General features: G+C 37.2%; 1 protein-coding gene across 1 annotated transcript in view; it reads right to left on the bottom strand.

The window, feature by feature from the left end:
* The window catches only part of Snx7 (sorting nexin 7), a 93,268-nt gene that overhangs the window by 39,233 nt on the left and 33,203 nt on the right, over positions 1–20,832 (bottom strand). The window contains exons 6-7 of the mRNA XM_051165994.1: positions 18,469–18,668; positions 15,339–15,425 (exon numbers count right to left, since the gene is read on the bottom strand). Of these exons, the coding sequence (XP_051021951.1) occupies positions 15,339–15,425; positions 18,469–18,668 (287 nt within the window). The remainder of the gene's footprint in view (positions 1–15,338; positions 15,426–18,468; positions 18,669–20,832) is intronic.

Consider the following 20,832-nt stretch of genomic DNA (forward strand, 5'->3'; position numbering starts at 1 on the left):
TTTGATATGTATCAGTGATAGGAATTTCTGCACAGAAAAATCACAGATCACAATCAACCAAGTACTAAAGTTTAAACCCATTTAGAAGAGAGTTGAGTAAAGTTAAATAACGAAAACTGTGTTACATATGTTTAATTTTTCCAAAATAATGTTGATGTTTTAAAGTTAAAATTTATAGTAATTGCAAAAATATAATGTATTAAAAGTTCAGCTGATTAAAGATATAAAACATCTTTTAGAAAAAACAAATTTAAACAACATTGAATGATGAAGAGACATAAAGACTGGAATCAGTTGCTCAATTTTCAACCTTAGCAGTTCTTTAATTCAGCTGAATTTCATCCTCCCTGATCCTTTAAAGAATAGCTTTGTATTCAAAATGGAGTTACCATTTTTTAAATTGTTACTCCTATTTTTTGTCTACTATTACTTTCTTTAATGTAGAAGGCATGATTGAAAAAAGCCAAAAGGGAACAAGTTGTTCATCAGGGACTTTGCGTGGGATGAGGCTGGTTCAGGAATCACTCCTAACAACACCATTGAAGAAAACCATGGCTTCATTCCACCCACGCTTTGAGTAGAGAAATGACATGAGTGAGCACAGCCAATCAAATTAGTGGAGACCAGACGGAGTTAGCTTCCTCCCACAGTCAAACAGAATTACCCAAATTTGCATGCCAGGTATTGAATAATAGAAACTCAGATGAAAAGGGGGACGGCTTCCAAATAAAAAGCATCACACCAAGGGAATTAGAATAGAAATTGGTATCAAAAAAAATGGAGTTATTTACAGTTTCAAGGAAAAAAATATGAGTAACAGAACCCAGCTTCTCTCCCCATGCTTGCGACAATCTTACAATTCATGGGCAAGCATGACACAGAACCTCATAATGAGTCAGTTTGTCCTTTGTTGGGGAGAGAACTTTGCCTGAGTTTGTCTCCATTGCCTCCATGCTTGGCACACACGCCTGACACAGTTTTACTTACATTGTCTCCTTTTTCTTATATGGGAATTTAAGGAATCTGTAGATTGAATGGACAGTCTTAAGAAAAGTGAAATGCTTGGCATTTTTTCCTATTATTTCTCTAAGGGTTTTTTTTTTTTTTTTTTTTTTTTAATACTTGAAATTACCATAAAAACTTAAAATGTCAATGACCGTGTCCATAAAAGCACAAAATTTTTACATAAAATAATATGATTTCAGAATTACTGTTCTTACTCAAAATATCTCTGTTTTCCCTTTTTCAATGACTTCTCTGTTATTTCCTTTTATGGAAAAGGAAAAACTCAGCCGCTCAATTTATTCAAATGTTAAAACTTTCTCTTCACAGTAAGACAAGCTGAGGAAATTATCATTTGGAAAAGTTCTTGAAAATAACATACCTAAATAAAAAGATTTAGATTGCCACTCGATCAGAAGACAATAGAAAACTCAAAAATTAAATTCTAATCTGACAGCTACCTCTCCTTAATAAGCACTAATTAAATTGCAGGGGAGAGCGAAGAGAGCTCTTAACAATAAAATTGTATTATTTTCTGATTCATAAGAGAGGTAAGATGTGTCTGAAGAAATTAAATGCTTGATTATACAATGCTGTTCAGGCACACACGTGATTGCTAAGTAGTACCTTTCTTAGCATACTTTATAAATCACACTTTTCTCAAGAACTAGAAACCTCTCTCCTTGAAATCCACTGCAAATTTATTATCCAAATGTAATGTGTTCAGTAGTACACAATGGATTCTCTATAAATGACAACTTGAGTCTGGAAACACCCACAAATGCTGTTGATGAATCACAGTTGAAGCCAGTACCTCCAACAGCATAGCATCCTTCAAATAGTAATTATGGCTTCTCAGTACACTGTAGGCACAGAAAGCCAATTATATAAATAGCACCATTCTAGGAAATGATGAGATTCCCCCTTGAATCTTTTTCTCAGGCAAACACAGCAAGTATGAACAGGGATAAAGAGCATTTGTTTCTTCCTAAACCTTCCAGTAGTCCATTTGTAAGACCCTTTATAAAAAATCAACTTCTGCCTAGTCTCCAGGTTTTCTAACTTCTGATGGGAGAGACTGGAAGGTGTACATACAGGACAGCTAACTGAGATCCATGGAGGAATGACCATTTCCATTTAGATTGATAAGAATTTTTTACTATTATTACATTCACTCTTTATGAAAGAGATTGAATATATGACTAGAAAAGCACAGGTAAATAAACATAAGTTTAAAATGTACATTTTTTTTGGATGGCATGAAAAAGGTATTTAGGGAATAGAGTGCATGTGATGTGTGTCCCTGGATGTGTTTCCCAAGAACCCACACAATGAATGCCTCGTGTCCACTATAGAAAATCGGTAGACCCTTTAAGAGGACATGGGGCTAATAGGAGATATTACGTCTCTTGAGACGTACCCCCAAATGAACTGTAGGTTGCTCATTTCTTCTTTATTCTACTTCCATGCCACCTCAAGCAAGCAGCATTCTGTGCTACATCTTACTACCATGACATAATGACTCATCAGAGGCACCAAGATAAAATAACAAGGCCTACTGATCTCCAATTGAAATCTCTTAAACAGTGACTCCAAATAAACTCTTCTTCCTTATACATTAGTTATCTTGGGTATTTTGACCTGTGGGAACCCACAAGTAATGCAGGCTGTTGCCAAAACTAGAAGTTGGTTTCCACAAACTGAGAGCAAGGCCCCATTGCTGAAGACAGCACCTGCACATCTCCTTGAACACAAATTCAAGCTGTTGCCTACTTCACAACTATAAACACTTGAGCTAAATAGTGTTCTGCCAGCAAAATATACTAGGGCAATATGGCACAAAACTTATGGGAGTAAACAACCAATATCTGATTTGACTTAAGGCCCACTCCATGACACTGCTTGTGGGAGGCACCACTCCCTAGCTTTGAGTCCTTAAATATATAAGCTCTGTGCCTGGATGCGTTTCTTCTCCTTCTGCTTCTACCTGTGGGTATGATTTGCTTTTCCAGCTTTTTACCTCTTTGGGTTCTGAGCAATGATGGGCCATAACTTGGGAATTGTGAGCTAAAGTGAAGTTGTTTCACCTTAAGTTTCTTTTGTCAGAGTATTTTATCACAGCAAAAGGTCATGAAACAAGGACAGTATCTAATGAGCAGAAACCAGAATCACAACAGGAAAAAACCCTTATATATGAAAGCAATAATGCATTCTTCATAAGGGAGAGGCATAACCTAGTCATGGTACTATATTTTTCTTTTTGGATAGCACCATATTACAGTATGCTCCCACTATCAAGGCTTGGGGTAGAAATTACAGACAGTTGTTGGGTTCTAAAGACATAAATACCTCTTCTTTAGAGAATAATTTATTGCTAATAGTAGATAAATGGTTTAACCTTCTCGTGTGCCAGGCATTGTCAAGCATGAACTAATGCAGTTAGTCCAATTGAGCAGGTACTGCTACTGTCTCTATTCCACAAACTAAGAAACTGAGAAGCTAACGCACTTGTCCAAGATATTCCAAGATACGTGCTTCCAGGCATTTATTTGCAGGATTACTGGTACACTCTCAGACAGTGTCAATAGAAGGCTCTTCACAGGAGCATTGGTTACAAGATGAGAAGTAACAAAATTCAGCAGTAAGGGGTTAAATAAATCATGGCATATCCACATAATAGGCTATCATGTGGTTATAAAGGGTCAACTGACAGGATCTTTAAGACGTGGAGTATAAAGAAGGCAAAATCCTCCTATTTGGTTGTCTTGTCCAGCCTCCATATGAAAGCTATCACCTTGTCTTATTGTATCTTATTTTGCCTGCCTTGTTTGGCTGTTGTCTTTTGGATGGCTGATCTTTTCTGAAGAGAAAAGGGAGGGAGAATGGATCAGGACAAGCGGGGAAGTCGGGGAGAGCTAAAAGGCTTGAAGCTTACTCTTCAATGGCTCAAGGGGGAAAAAAATCAAAGGGTTGTAGTAGAACTGTTGGGAAATCTGGCACTTTCAGATACAAAATTTAACTAAAGGCTTCTATCGTCCTGCCTTAGCACAATGCAGAGTTTATCCACTGGATGCAGGGCAAGCTGCAAGGCCGGCAAGGTGTACTACGTCCTCCCATTCCTCCTGCTGCAGCCACCAGTCCTCTGTTTTACCGCTGGCTTCAAATGCTTTCCCCAAGCTCCTGAAACCAGATGAACCCATTCCCTTCTGAGAGTCATAGATCTTTTTTATTTTTTCTTTTTAACTGAATGCTGTGCTCCAGATTTTGAACCAAATGCCTCCTACCATTACTTATCTCCTCTTCAGGTTGCTGACCCAGACTCACATATGCTTTTCTTATCACTATAAATATAGTTCCTTATCACATCACTTTGCTTTATTTTCTTCAAAGCACAGACACACACACACACACACACACACACACACACACACACACACACACACACACATATAATTACCAGAGCCATTTATTATCTTGTTCTACTTGTTTTCAAACTTTTGCTGGTAAATTATAAGTTCCTTGGGGACAAAGATATACTCAATCTTATTTGCTATGGATTATATCCCAGCTAATGCCTGGACATCAAAAGGACTAATAACTATTGTTGTACCCTATTTATTTTTTAAATAAATGTGTAAGTAGCTCTATCTATTGACACTTTCTATACCCCAATTTGCTAGTTTATAAATAATGGGATTTGAGGTGAGAGAGATGGCTCAGCAGTCCACAGTACTTGCTACTCTTGCAGAGGACTAGAATTTGGTTCCTAACTTGCTCAGGAAGGTCAAAGCCACCTGTAACTCTAGTTCCATGGGATCCACTTCCCTCTTCTGGTCTGAGGACACCTCCATTCATGTACACAGAGCCACACACAGATACTCTCATATACACATAATTTTAAAAACTAGAATAATTCTTAAAGTAGGGAGAGGCTATAGTTACTATCTACTTCATAATATTATCCACTGGATGATGGAAGCAAAAGATTAACACAGTGCTTGTCATACAATATGCAACCAACAATTATTGAACACACTCATAGAAACTCCTAGATCGTATTCTTTTCAAAAACTATATTTTTTATTGTGTGTGTATTGGCATAAGTATATGTACATATACCAAATGAATATTTGCTTCCCAAGAAGGCCAGAAGAGAATTTCAGATTCCCTAGAACTGGGGCTACAGACAGGCTTGAGATGCCAAGTGAATGCTGGGAAGGGAATCAGGGTCCTCTGCAAGAGCAGCAAGCACTCTTCACTGATGGATGATCTCTTCAGCTCTCTAGTATGTATTTAAAACTTGAATGGTGATGTGTTCACGGATTTCTTCCTGATTGCCTTTCCAGTTAACAAAAGATTCAGTAAAAACCAAGGCTTACTAAAGACAGCCTAAAAATTCCTATTGAATCAAAATGCACTTACAAGATAACTCTGCTAAGAAGCAAACAAGGCTATTAGCATTTTTCTTCTTTTGAGATAGATCTCACCACATGAGCTGCAGTGTGACCTTCAACTTATATGTTTCCTCCCCCAGCTTCACCAATGCTAAGTCTATAAGTTCACTATGCTTAAAGGTGTTTATACCTCAAAAGATGTGTTTTTAGGATATTGTTATGTATTATCAAATTTCTCACACATTTGTATTGTAACTTAGCAAATGTTTAATACCCAAAGTTCTAGATTTAAAAATGAATTCTTCAAAAAAAAAAAAAAACTTTCTTTAAAGGGAACACATTTTTGGGTGTTCACAGATAAAAAATGGCTAATGTCTAATTAAGGTTACACATTAAGGGCAAGTGAATCAAAGCTCTCTGTTGGATTCTGGCTCCCTGTGTGTTATTGCTCTAAGCACAATCAAATATTTATTGAGTGTCCAAGCAGAGCTGGAAGTGAAAGAGATATGTAAGACAGACCTTTGGGGCATATTTTTTATTAACAAAATGTTTAAATTAAAAGAAAAAAAAAGAATCTCTGTTGAACGTCTGCATAGTACAGCTATTTAACTATACCCATGGAAAGCGACACCCACAAAGAAAATTGCAAATCCAAATACCAGACAGGGGGGAAAAGGCTAGAATATTAAGCTACTCTTTTTCTGTTCCATTTGCTACTTTTCCTGTTGGAGTGAAGATGGGGAGGGGAAGGTTCTGGACAAAGGCAGAACTTTAAGATCATCACTTGGAAAATGAGCTATAACAAAGATCTCCAGTATGTGCTGGCCTTTGTTCTCCTCCTGCCCTCTCCCACCACAAACACACAGAGGCCATTGTTAACACTATGAGGCGCCCCTATCACCCCAGAGTCATAAACAGTTATTTCCATACATAACATACATAATTTCATTGGCAACATCTTAGAATTACTCCACCCGCCCCTCGGGTCCCTAAGTATCTGCTGATGAGTTGTCTGGGTCAAAGTGACAGGAGCCACTCAGGACTGAAGTTCGTGTTTGCAGAGGACAAACTGATGTCTGTTCATTCCAAAAGAAAATTCATGGCCATGAACATGCTGTATAAAATTGGCTGGTCTCATAGTTGATTTGGAGTTTTAGCTCTAGTCATTTGTTTCTCACATGTCCCATGTTGGATTTATCATGATCCCCCAAATTACTGGTTGAAAAACAGTTTAGTAGAGAAAGAAGGTACAGGTGCTGGGGAGATGGGTCAGCTATTAAGATCATGTGCTGCTCTTGCAGGGATCCCAAGTTCTGTTCCCAGTACCCACATGCGTTGGCTCAAAACCATATGTAACTCCAGCCCTAGAGGATTAATGCTATTTTCTTTTCCTGGCCTCTGCAGGCTCCCACCCATACATATGTAAATAAACATCTTTTTCAAAAGAACTTATGCAAGAAAATAGGACCATCGCATCTGCAAAAGAAATGTGTGCCAGACAGTGGTGGATCAGAATGGATTGATGAACATTCTGGCAATGAATATAATAAGTGGGCTGAGATCAGCTGGCAAAATCAAGACCAGAGAAAACTGAAGACACTCCTCATTAGACAGGAAACTTGACTGCTGAGGCCAAGAGGAATTGGAAACTTTCTCATAGTTCCCCAGAAAGGAAACCGATGAAGTACTCAGCAGTGCTAACGCTATGCTGAAGTAGAATCGTGGCAAACCTTCCAATGGCCTTCACTGTACATTGATGACACAGGACCAAGGGTGGCTTAGCTAGAACAATTGCCATGCTCCCCAAACACAATTTTAAAATTGTCTACGTGAATCCAGATGCATTAAAATGTTCATTACAGTACATTCCACTGACAAGAGTGCCTAGCTGGGAAATGAGAAAGGTTTAGTACCCTGAATTCTACCTCCTTCTCCTAAAGAAAAATCAATTAAAAAGGTTGGTGCTTGACAAGGTTTGTATTACAGAATTAACTCCTAAACTTCTTTCTTTGTCTGTCTGTCTGTCATATATATATATATATATATATATATATATATATATATATATATATATATTATATGTTTTACTCATATATGTGTGTGTGTGTGTGTGTGTGTGTGTGTGTGTGTGTGTGTGTGTGTATAAAACAGTGTGAAGTTCTAAGAAGCAAACCTGCAGCTCCCACTCTACAATTCCAAACAAAAGAATGAAAATGCACAATGTACACTCCAAAGAAAGTTCTTCTAATATGTTTTAAAATTTGCAGCCAACTTTGGCTTAGCACTAGGCTAAAGGTTTTAATAAGCTGGCTTAACAATACTGGAGGAAGGTACTCTTCACTCATATCTCTGGTAGCTGAGGAAAATACAGCAAACTGCAAGGAACTTTCCCTAAACTACAATCAGTCTGAGACCTCAGCCAGGAAACACTGTGTTCTTAACTGGCAAAGGCAATCTTGTGACTGGGATTAAGACCTTTTCTTAACATTCTTTGCAGGGACTGCTGTATTAGAAATGCTAGGGGCATAAATAAATAAATAAATAAATAAATAAATAAATAACTGACTAAGAAGAAAAAAGTTGCATATAGCAATTCCAGGCTAAACATCCTCCAGCTTGTGAACAACTTTCACTGTCTTTTATCAAATATTCATTATTGTCTTCTATAAGTTTCTAAAAATAGGCCACCTAAATATAAATGTGTGTGTGTGTGTGTGTGTGTGTGTGTGTGTGTGTGTTATAATTTAACCAAGCCAATGAATCTGTGAATAGGAGTCTAGCAAAGAAACATTGAGAAGGAAAAAAATTCATGGCGTCCCCCGGTACATTCTTCAGGGAGAAGGCTGGGGAGGATCTCTTTGTTACAGCATCACTCTCAGCAATCCCACACATTTCCACTCAGCTATGTATATGTGAATGCAAGGTGCTACTACCCTATTTGTATGGAAGGAGGTATTCTTCGTAGTTTTTATTTTGATCCAGAACTTAGACTATTCTGTCATTACTGAAGAGACTGCTTTTTTTCCATTCCTTTTTTTTTTTTTTTTTTTTTTTTTTTTTTAATTAATTTATTCTTGTTACATCTCAATGTTTATCCCATCCCTTGTATCCTCCCATTCCTCCCCCCCCCCCATTTTCCCATTATTCCCCTCCCCTATGACTGTTCCTGAGGGGGATTACGTCCCCCTATATATTCTCATAGGGTATCAAGTCTCTTTTTGGCTACTTGCTGTCCTTCCTCTGAGTGCCACCAGGTCTCCCCCTCCAGGGGACATGGTCAAATGTGAGGCACCAGAGTATGTGAGAAAGTCGTATCACACTCTCCACTCAACTGTGGAGAATATTCTGACCATTGGCTAGATCTGGGAAGGGGTTTAAAGTTTACCTCCTGTATTGTCCTTGGCTGGTGCCTTAGTTTGAGCCGGTATATACTCACTTATATCTGCATACTAGCCCAAGGGGCATGTCCCACGAAAGCCTTCACTTACCAGGAAACTGGGACAGAGGGGAAGGCATCCTATTGGGACTCTAAATGAGAGACGCATGGGAGAACAGCAAAACAAAAGGATCCAGAGGGTCCTAGAAATCTACAAGTAGAACAATATGATAGGCAGATTTGGGCCCAGGAGACTGCTTTTTTACGGAATGTATGGTAGCTGGAAAGAATCAGTTCTGGGAGTTATATCCCTTATCCATGATTGATTATATAATGTATTTTTATAATACTGACCCCAAATCTTGAAATACGGTTTGTGAGATGCCATTTAGGATAAACTGAGAAAAATAAATATAAAAGAATAAAAGTTCCTTCCTTCCAGGGGACACTCAGGTGTTTTGTGATTACATGAGCATATGCACATGTTGTCTGTGGATCTTTCGAGACACATGCCAATATGAATAGCCAAAAGAGAGGAACTCAGGCTGGGGATATGGTTCAGGGTGTAAAGTAACACCCAAGTGTGAGAACCAAAATCAGATCCAACCATCTACGTGAATGCTGGGGGATGGGATGGGGTGACAGCCTACCTAATGACAGAACTAGAGAGACAGAGATGGGTGATACCCAAAGCAAGCTGGTAACCTTGACTGGCAAGTTCTCGGTTCAGGAAGAGACCCTGCCTTAATATGTAAGGTAGGGAGCAATCAATAAAGACAACCATCTACAAACTCCTGCCTCCACACACACATGTGCACCTATACTCATGGAAACATACATACATATATGCAAACATACTATACAGATACACATACACAGAGAGAGAAAGGCATGAGTGCATACAATATTACGAATAAGGCATATGGAACCAAGATAGGAAAGATGTTTTCTTCAAGGCTGTCAAATACAAATAGCCAAAACACTAAGAATGTAACAGTTATATAATTGCTGGTTGTGTCTAGATTTATCTTGCTATAGATAGTTTATTGTATATATGTGTAATAACATAAATGTGTATGTTTTAAAAGGCCTGGAATTAACTGCATTGATCCCACATGCATTACTTTAAGTAAATAAACATTTAAAAATCTCAAAAAAAAGGAAAGAAAAAAACAACTTAAGTAGATGGACAGGGAGATATCCAAGAAAGTGCAGCATTTCCTGCTCCTGTCGTGGTAACAGCTTCCTCGATCAATATCCTTATCTCTTTGGCTTCCTAGAATCAGAGAGAAGGCATTCTTCCTCTGTTCAGATTTAGCACGCCAGTAAGAACATTTGGAAATTAATAACCACCATTTGAGGATGGGAGTAAAACATTGTTTCAAAAATAGCAAGGCATACAGAGCAAGTACCAGCCTGAATTAATTTGGTATCTGGAGCTACTGAAAATGGCTATATGCAAATTCATATTATAATGATCTTTTGAAAATGTATTTTTTCCTCACACAAATATAGTGCTAAACAGCTATGGCATTATATCTGGATCCAAATTTCAGTCTATGCACATATTGCTAAATGTCAAAAGTATTCATATTCATTTATATCCGAATGCTGCATTGAGTGCAAAACTATAAATCATTCATTCCAAAATAAAAATAAAAATAAAAAGGATATGCAGCCATATTTAGCACCACAGATGAACTTTATTTATTTTACAGTTAGGTAGGGATGTGAATAAGCATTTTCAAACAGACGCTCTGACTGAAAACTTAACCAAACTGCAAAGTACACTAGCTCCCACACATCTTCCTTTCTCCTCAGAATTTCAGTTGTTCTTACCCTCTCATTCTTTTATCTCTATGTGAAATCTCTATTTTATTAAAGGTCTTCTGAATTAGTGCACATAACACAACACAGAGTTGTTCTACCTGTATTCACATAAATTATTCTCTAATTATTTCTTTCAAAGATGGAAAACAGGATAATGTGTTAAATGGTCTTAATTAGATTTGTTTATTTCATTCACCCCTTGAATTACTTACCAGAAGTCAAGCTATATAAGTTTCATCTCCTCCTTATCACTAGCTATTTATTCTTTGGTTTTTCCCATTGCCATCGACTTCTTAACATTGGAGTATGTCAAAGCCACAGCCAGAACTTCTTTCCTCACTTTAGAGACCTCAGCTAATCCCATGATGTTGACTGGCGTCCACTTGCTAATAACTTAAAAATGTGATCTCTAGCTGCACCCCTCCCCTAACTCATGGGGCTTCTGTTTGTTTGTATAATCCACTTCTGGTGGTATCCTCTTTGATGCTGGTGGCTCCCCAGAGCTTCCCCTGTCCTAATTAATATTATTTATGTTCTTCCATTTACTCAGCCCCCAAACTGCAGAATCTTCTTTGACTTTTCTAATTTACTGTGTTAAACCCTTCAGCTAACAGTGAGCTCTTCCTACCAAAGATGTGCCAAATGTAACCAACTCTACTTCTTCACATCACCATCACCACCAATTTTTACATGAATATTTACTTTGTTTTTTCCCCCTACCCTCTAACATGTAAGATTCATGATGACCCACTTTCTTGAATTTCCTTCTTGTTCCTCTCCTGCCTAGAAAAGACACCCTCCCAGGAGGCACTCAACAAAAATTGTTCAGGATTTTTTTGAATATCTCTTCCCAAAATGTCCCCTTATTGTGGTTTGAAGTAGCACATTTCTAAGCTTTTTCTTTAGTTTTTAAAAAATTTTTCAGGGTTGATAACCACTACTTGCCTCTTACCAGCTAGAAATGGTAAAAGCAACAGTGCACTCTCTCAGCTGTGCAGTAACAAGGAATCTGTTCTCCATCTATCTTTAACTCTAGTTAATCCTCCTCTGTAATGCACTGCCACCACTTCAGTTCAAGATATCATTAGATTTACATGCCCAAAAAAATATGGGTTTTCCTTTCCCTATCTGAGGAGAAAGGCTCCCTACCAATTGGCTCCATCCTCCTGTTAGCTACATTACCTCAGCTCCCTGGACTGTACATCCATCTAGATTCCCAATGTGGCATGTTTTGTGAACTTATACCAATTTCAATAACATCCATTTTGCATAAAGTATTTCTCTGCATGGCAATAAACAATGTATTTGTCATTAGTCAGGACCTAACACAAGTATCTCTTTTCTATAGATTCAAAGTAACGGCAACTAGCAACTGCTGTGTGTGTGCTATAATATAAGCAGCTTACTAGCATCTTATCATTCACTGTTCAAACAAACCAATTACAAAGGTGCTAATAATTTCTGCTAATACACATAGTGTAAAGAGAGGCTAAGAGAACTTAGAAAATCTGTTCTATGGCATAGTTATTAAGTAAGTGAGCTAGGATTTGTATGAAAGTCTATCTACCTGCAGAGCATAAACAACAAAAAAAATTTCAATAAACAGCTGACCTGATTTTGAAATGAGTATCCTGCCTTTAGGAAGCAGAGGTCATTTTGAAACCATCTGTTTGATGCTTTAAGCTAAGAACTATGAACCACAACCTCTACAAAGAAGCCACTTCATTATAACCCAAGTGGTAAGTCCAAGAATTCACACCCTGACAGTTTCGATTATATAAAAACATATGCCTGTGATGGGCATATCTGGGTAATGAGTAAAAGTGGCCATATTGCCATTATTAGCTACCCTCATATATAGTTACAAGTAATGTAAAAAAAAGACTGGAGTCTGTTATTTCATACCACCTGGCTCAGTTGAAGGTGATCCATGTATTCATCATGATCTGAGCCATGTTACTCTGCAGCTGTCTTTCTACACAGTCATTATTATCCTCTTAATTTTTGAATACTTTGTAGCAGCTTCGTTTCACCATTGCAGGAGCTTATTATTAGAAGTTGCTTATTGTTGCTTATTGGTTTTGCACATCATGTCCCACGCGATGTGGGTTTGATAAAGCCTCCAAAGGCAACCTCAGGAGGTCTCCATAGGAATGGCCTCAAGGTTGTCTCCAAAGTGGTCCTGTCTCAGTTGCCATGGTAAACAACCAGGCAGATTGCTATATTCAGTTCTCTGCCAGGGTCGCCATGGTGACTGCAAAGACCTGCTCCTTAGAAGGACCTCACAAGGGCAGGTTTCCATGGTGACACCCATCCTGCATATTTCCAAGCAACATCTTTTTGGTTGTTCAGTGACCAATCATGGCAGACTCCTTTGTGGGTGATGCTGGAAGGTTACTAACAATGCATTATGGAATACAGGGGTTTTCATTTGTATAAAACACGTGACTGTGGTGGGCATATCTATGTGATGAGTGAAAGGGCATGCAAACACATTGTTTGAAAACGTAAATGGAGAATTTTACAAATCATTGAACAAATCTTTGTGAAGTATAAAGCAGATATGTTTGATGAGTAATAAAATAAAAAACTAAAAGTTTAAAGCCTGTCATGAACATACGTTAATTTAAAGAAATTTGCAATTCTTGTGTTAAACATGACTGCTTCAAACCTTATTTTCAAATGTTACAAGGTGTAATGGAAAAATTAAATTAAAAATTTTCTCAATGTTATAACAATGATGAGAATATTAAATAGAGTAGGCATCAAATACACACAAAACACAAACACACACAAAATGTGCACACATTCACACACATACATGAACATAAATAAATAAATAAACAAATTTAAATTAAAAACATAAAAATGTAATATAGGAGGGAGGACTATCCTGAACAAATGCTCCCATTATAAATCATGTTATTACTCTCTAGAAATTTTAAAGTCTCCAGTATTTACTGAAGCAGAAAATTTTGTCTAACCACTACTCTTAATTATTGTTAAAATAATTTATAATTTACAAAATACAAAATAAATTCTAATGTTTAAATGATGTAATTAAATTTCTGCATATATATCTACTCTTAAAATTTCTGCATATGTATCCACTCTTTATCTTTCTAGCAGACTTTAAAATGATCAACACATACAAGCCTGCATAAAGAAGACTAATGTTTTCTTTTATCTTCATTGCTATGTAAAGAAAAATCTGAGTCCTCTTTTGATCACTAAGCTCCTCCAGGCACATTTGTTATTACCCTTCTTTGTGGATTCTTTTCTCCAGCTTTGTCCATCACATCCCAACACTCTCCGCTCATATTCCACTCAGACAACAGATTTTCAGTTTGGAAAATAATGTACAATTATTTTATATGATAGAATTTCATGATTCTATTGTAGAAGATTCTACAATTCTCTATAATATAGATTTTCAGTTTGTGAAATTATATAGAATTAAGAACCATGAGTAAAGTTCCCAGTCAGATTTGTACGAAGTACCAGTGTTTTTCACAAAGCCAAGCATGGAGTGACCACTTGACTTTAGCCTTCAGCAAGTTCCTTGTGGATCAGAGTGGTCATCGTGGTTTCTATTCTTTCATTAAATATCTATGAGTGGCTAACATAGCCCACACACGCAGTGCAGGCTGGGAAAACTCTCTGAGCAAGTCACTGACTCCGGTGCTTCAAGTCTTCAGACTACTACGCACAGGGGGATTTGGGGAGGAGGCAAAGTGGGGCTGGGCGCTGGGGAGGATGTAGGAGGATTTGGAGAAATTAGGAAATAAAATCTTATGTTATAAAGTGATTAATGGAAGAAGGAATCAAATCCACTACCAGGTCAGCTTGAGGGGGTCACAATACGACAGTTTCACAGGAGGTTTCGAGGATTCCCTCACCACAACTTGGTCATGTGTACTCAATAGCTAATCCATGACATCCAGTGTAAGTTAACGTGGCTAAGTCAGCCCCTCCTTGTTTTCACTGTGAAGTTGTGTGGACTGTGACAGATAAGGGCATCCCCTCCAGCCGGACTGTGTTTCAGCAGCAATTAAACTTAGGCAAACTTTCTCCTCCAAGACTTTCTCATTTGTAAAAGGACAAACAGTAACTCTACTCTGGAAGGACTTTGATGAAATGTGAAAATGCAACAAAATATAAATACTGAAATGTTGTGAGCACAGCGATGCAATGCCAGAAATTCAATTACTTCAGAATACTCTAGGAAAAATAAAAGGGCAGTGGTACAAGGGAAAAAAAAAAAAACCCACTGGACAAGCTGGAGAATTAATGATGTTTCCTCATAATGGCAAAATCTAAGAATTCATCAAACCATACCATTTCATGACTGAAATCTCCCGTATTTTAAAGGGAGGGATTAAACTTTTAAAAAGTATTTTATTGCAAGACACTTGCCAAGCGTGAACGTTTTCAGTGAGTACTAACCTACAAAGACGTCAAGTACTTTTCTATACTGACTCCAAACTGTGTGTTTTCTTAGATAACATCAGATTCATGTTTGCTTACAGCTCAAGTCAATACAAGTCACAAAGGCAGAGAAACATGACTGGTAAGCTTGAAGACTTAAAGAATAGTATGTTAGAGATTTCTGGAAGAACTTTGGGTATTATTTGTCGAATACTGAAAAGCAACCGCACAACGAATTCTACAGTGTTAGTGTGCTCTTTTTAGACAGTGACTTCTAAATGATTCCAATAGCAAACTTAAAAACGTACCAGATCAGTGTCAGCTTTTTTGTAGGTCAAAGCTTCAACTTTGGAATCCAGTTCTGTTTGTATTTGATCTCTTCTTTTCATAACACCCTTCATTTCAAAACAGAAGGATAAGTCAAGTTGGGGTTTGCTCTAATACTCTTTACCCATTACAACTATTTATATTTTAGAATATAAACAATCACCAGAAATATATTTCTAATGTAATCAGTCATCTGGGATTATAATATTTTTATAGAGTAAGTTTCTTTACTCTTTCAAATCTCAACTGTAATCACATATTTAAAATTATCTTTAGAAATGTTTTATTGGTTTCTCGATGCACATTTTATCAGTTTAAGCATTACATATGTGCTTAATATTTGATGGTGTAGGCTTCAAAGAGAGCAAAGAACGGAACAAATAAGCAATAAAGGTCAATGAGAGTAACAGAAGCATATGTTCCATCAACCGCTGCTGCACCCGAGAGGTCAGCTCAGTTACTAACCTGGAAATACCTGGAGTCAGAAGAGCATCTCATTTGACCAAAAAAGGACAGGTAATTGAACCAGCAATTAAAGCACAAAATCAGAGTGCTGGCACATAAATTTACTTCATTGTGGCTCAAAATATAAAAATATTCATCCATTAGCCAAGGTTTGGCGACAAACCATGTCTTCTTCGGTTTAGTGGTAGCCTGATCTTATATATCTTCTTGAATAATTGTAACTTTATGTTTCATTGTTCTTAAACATAAAATACCCTTGGGAATCAAGGGAAATATAGAACCAATCTGTACCTTTATTTCCCTTTCCCTGTCTTTCACATTGCCTTTCCTTAAGCAAGTCAATTTTCTTACAAGACTTACACTTAACATCATAGGCATGAGCACCTGTCCTCTGTGGTCATGTTTCTTTGGACTTAGCGATGTGAATTGTGGGAATATTAAAACCGACTCTGGGTAAGCAAACAACTCAGCCATTGACAGAACAGGCACAGCCCATGAAGAGAAGCTCAACAGATGGGAGCTTCTAGAATCAGGGTGCAGAGGAGTCAGAAAACACAGCTCTGAACCATTTTGATGAGAACTAGGAGGCAGTTGGTTAAAAATGGGCCCAGAGACATATTATTATTGGTCAGGTTTCTCTCCTAGCAGACTTGCCCCACTCTGATTATCTGTAGGCAGCTGAGAGCTATTGGACCTAAGAGGCACACGAGGCACCATCTCTCTATGAGGATCTAGAAGATGTTCGTAGCTTCTAGGAAAGGGAGAGATATTTTCTCCAATGGTGCTACTTTTGATAAGATGCTTATGTTCCTATATCCACCCCTCTTGTGCCTTTAAGCAACCCAATAAAATTTAGTGGGTCAAATCAATCATTAATTAATCAATAAACAAGGCATGAAAGTAGAAGGTGAGAAGAAAAAGTATCATCTGGAGTGGAAGGGAGACAAGAGAGGGCAACGAGAGTGTGAATATGATGAAAATATATACATGTATGAGGATTGCCACAATGAAGTTAATTTTAAATAATTAAAGCAAGCCATATAAAACACAAAAATTATGTAAGAGATTAACATTTTCCCTTATTTCAGCAAAAGTAATAGATAATTCAGCTAATTATCACAAATTCTTTATACCATTTACTTTGCATAATGTTAAGACACCTTTTCTTTCCTATAGTTTAAATGATTCATACTATACTTAAATCCCATATACATAAGATCTGCTTCTGTACTGTACCTCACATTCACAAATATATTTTGAATAGAAATATATACGTTAAAAGTTAAAATTGCACAATTTTAGTCATTATTTTACTAAGATATCACCACTCATTATTTAACTTACGTAAAAATATCTCAACATAAAACAGAAGCAAAAGTGTAATATAAAAACTACTGATTATATTGAAAAAATCTCAGTTCACCTCAGCGCTATATAATAAATCTCTAGTGGCTATTAAGATTTTTCAGAACTTTATTTTGGTTTCATGGTTTCCAGTTTGAGTTAACATAGATGAGGGAAATTAATGAGGTGGGGGAAAAGAGACAAGCCAGATTTCCCTGAAAAAAAAAAAAAACTATAAGGAGAAATGAATAATGAGAGAAAACCTAGAGAAGTGGCAGAAGCAATATATGGGGAGGAAGAAGATGTCACTGTCATGAAGCATAGAATCTCTGATGATAAGCAAGGAGTGTTTGTTTATGAAGATTCCCTAGAATCCAGGTAACACCAAAAGTCTAAAAGGTTCACACAAGATCTAATGGACCCTCTCAAATAAAACCTAAGCATGAGAAACAAGAGCAATTCCTTATGTTTAACTGGCTATACTACCTTTTCTAACTAATATAGAAAAATTATTTTTAATGATTCCTAGAAATCAAGGGTGTATCAGAAATCAGTCATGACAGAAGGGGAAATGTCAGAATCTACGCTTATATTCCCCCAATGTTATCCTCTACCACATTACCCCCCCCAAAACATCAGATGCCAGGAGGAGCCTGCTTTACTGTACAACATACTGTGAGCACAGGACAAAACAGAACAAAAAACACTGGCACTCCACAGATCATTACAAAATGCAAGTGTCAGAAAATCTTAAGTTGAACTAATGAAGAAGAATGTAAAATGCATATGTATTACTCTTTTACTTCATCTTTTTTTTACATTTTATACTTCACACATGGTATAAGAGAATATTTTAACTTGGAAGATTTCTTTTCAGAAACAGCTGGAAGGCACAGAACATATCCAGACCCTACTCAATCACCCCCTATATAATGTATACATAATACGCATGAAATATATTTTCATATCATAAATGATGCAAGAAAATAACTCTCAAGGTATCTAGAATCAGAAGAAAAGACATGTTTTAAAGTAAAACATTTACATGTTAGAAGACTGGTCCTTAAGTAAATCTTGATCAAGGATGCTTTGGGTTGATGATAATCCTATGAATTGTTGGGATTCCTATTGAGTATCCCAGTCTTCTTCTTCTATATGGTCTGCCAGTGTTCATGGATAAAGGGTACAAATATCTCTTGGGCATCTACATGTGTAACATCCAACAGGGACAGGGAAGAGTGGTGGAAACACAGAGACAGAATGAGGTAGGGATTGCAGTGGATTCTTGTTAGAGGGTCTTACCATTAACATCTCACTATACAGCACATACTCATGGACGACAGGGAGAAAATCCTCCGACAGGCCAGTCATGCGCTTCTCTGTGGCCTTACAGCACTGGTCAATGCAGCTGGCGATGCCTTTCAGCGTGTCAACCAGCTCTTCTTCTGAGGCTGACCACAGAACATGAATGGGACCGTATTCTTTCATTTCATCAAAATAATCTGAAAAAAAAAAAAAAGAGTGTCTTGATCAATTTACATTTTTATAAAGATTTATTTTTTCTTCTTATTCATTTGGTTGGTTGTGTGAGTGTATGCCACATGTGTTCAGGTTTCCACAGAGAGCAGAAAAGGGTGATGGGACCCTTAGAGCTAGATTTGCAGGTTGTTGTGAGCCCACGCCCTACGGCAGAGCAGTAATCACTCTTAACTGTTGAGCTATGGATCCAGGCCCTATGAATGTTTTTTAAAATTACTATATCATAGAATGTATGAAAGGACATTGCTTTATTATCTACAAGTTTTTACACTTGGATGCAAGCAAATGCTTATTTTAGCCTTCATTTTCTAGCCAGCCATTCTAGATTGCATAAGTCAGTTTTTGAACAGCTATTAAGAACAAACAAAACTAGATGTCTGTTTTACCACTCTAGGTTGAAAAATATCCACCCAGTATAATTCTCTGAAATCTATTCCACCCCTCTAAGCTACCACTAGCTTATTTTTCCTATAATCAAGTGATTTCCTATAATCAATAAATTAAGTTTCAAAACAATAAAGACATGAATTATCTTCTGAAGATAAAAGTTTTAATTAAGTTCTTTACTTTTCTGAGTCTAAGCTCAACTCCATTAAAGAGCGAGGACACTAAAACAGAAAGCAAACCTTTCCACAGTTCTGCTCTCAGTATGTGTGCACACTGTGCTTACTGTTGTGCAACTAACTATTTGTGCCACAGAGCCATCTTTAAGTTACACAGCATTCTAATCACACCTACACGCAAACATTTAGTAAGCTGCTCTGGATTTCAGTGGGTAATATATGTGTTAAGTACACTGAGGTCTGAGGCAGGTACAGCTGGAACCTCTCCTTCACTCCACAGGACAGAGAAAAGCACAGAATTCTGCAGAATAAGTTGGGAAGCTGAAACAAAAGGGAACCAAGCATTTCTTTTTCAGCATGCAGAATGAAAAACATCAAAAGAGAGACTTCTGGATATTGCCCTCTAATGCTTCCTGATGGAGACATGAATGAATACCCTGCACAGATTAGATTCCAAGTTTCCTAAAGGAATCTTCATTATTTTGAGTGAATTCTTGTCTTCAGCTCTGTTACATAGGCTTCACATCTTTTCTTCTTCTTCTTCTTCTTCTTCTTCTTCTTCTTCTTCTTCTTCTTCTTCTTCTTCTTCCTCTTCTTCTTCTTCCTCTTCCTTCTTCTCCTCCTCTTCCTCTTTCTTCTTCTCCTTTTGGTTTTTCGAGATAGGGTTTCTCTGTGTAGCCTTGGCTGTCCTGGACTCAGTTTGTAGACCAGGCTGACTTCAGCTTATGGAGATCCAGTTTATGGAGCCTCTGCCTCCCAGAGTGCTGGCATGTCCGGTGTGCACCACCACCCCCAGCCTTTTCTTCTTTTTTAAAGTAATGTTTTTCATGCAATATAGTTTGCTCATGTTTCTTCCCTCCCCCAATTTCTCCCATATCCTCCTGATCTAAAATAATGAGAACGCTCCAAATCTGGGCCAAAAGCATTCACTCTGAAAAAAAGAGCTCAAATTTAGCAAGTCTGTCAGAATCAATCTTTCTTCACAAGGAGTGAAGTCCATTAAACTACTGCCTTGCCAGTAATCTCAAAGCTTACAGACATCCTTGTGGCTTCTATGTGACAGCAGTTTCTAGAACATGGTTCAGCTTGCTGTCTGGCCTAACAGTTCATCCAGAATCTGCCTCACAGAACTGGAATTTAAATTTAACTAAGTTAACCTAATTACACTAATTAGCTTCTTGAAAATGAGGAAAATGGTAAACCAGCATTAGGTGGTTCACACCTAATATCCTAGCATGTGAGAGGTTAGGCAGAGGACATATTGAGACACCATGCAGAGAGGACAAAAAAGGTAAGAAACACAAAAGAAAAAATAAAAAGAGAAAGAATGAAAGATAGAGAGAAAGATAAATATAAAGAGGATCAAACTCAATTCTTAAATTGGATTTAGACACTATAAAGCAAAGACTGTACATATAGGAAAATAGTTATTTACTTTTACAAAAATAAAAAGACTGTACTTTAAGGAAAGTAAATCATTTCCATTTTATATTTCAATTATTTTTTTATTTCTTGTTGTTAATTCTCTGTCTATCTATATGTATGTATGTATGTATGTATGTAC

Source organism: Acomys russatus, chromosome 23 (genome assembly GCF_903995435.1).
Source record: "Acomys russatus chromosome 23, mAcoRus1.1, whole genome shotgun sequence".
In the NCBI taxonomy this organism is placed as follows: domain Eukaryota; kingdom Metazoa; phylum Chordata; class Mammalia; order Rodentia; family Muridae; genus Acomys; species Acomys russatus.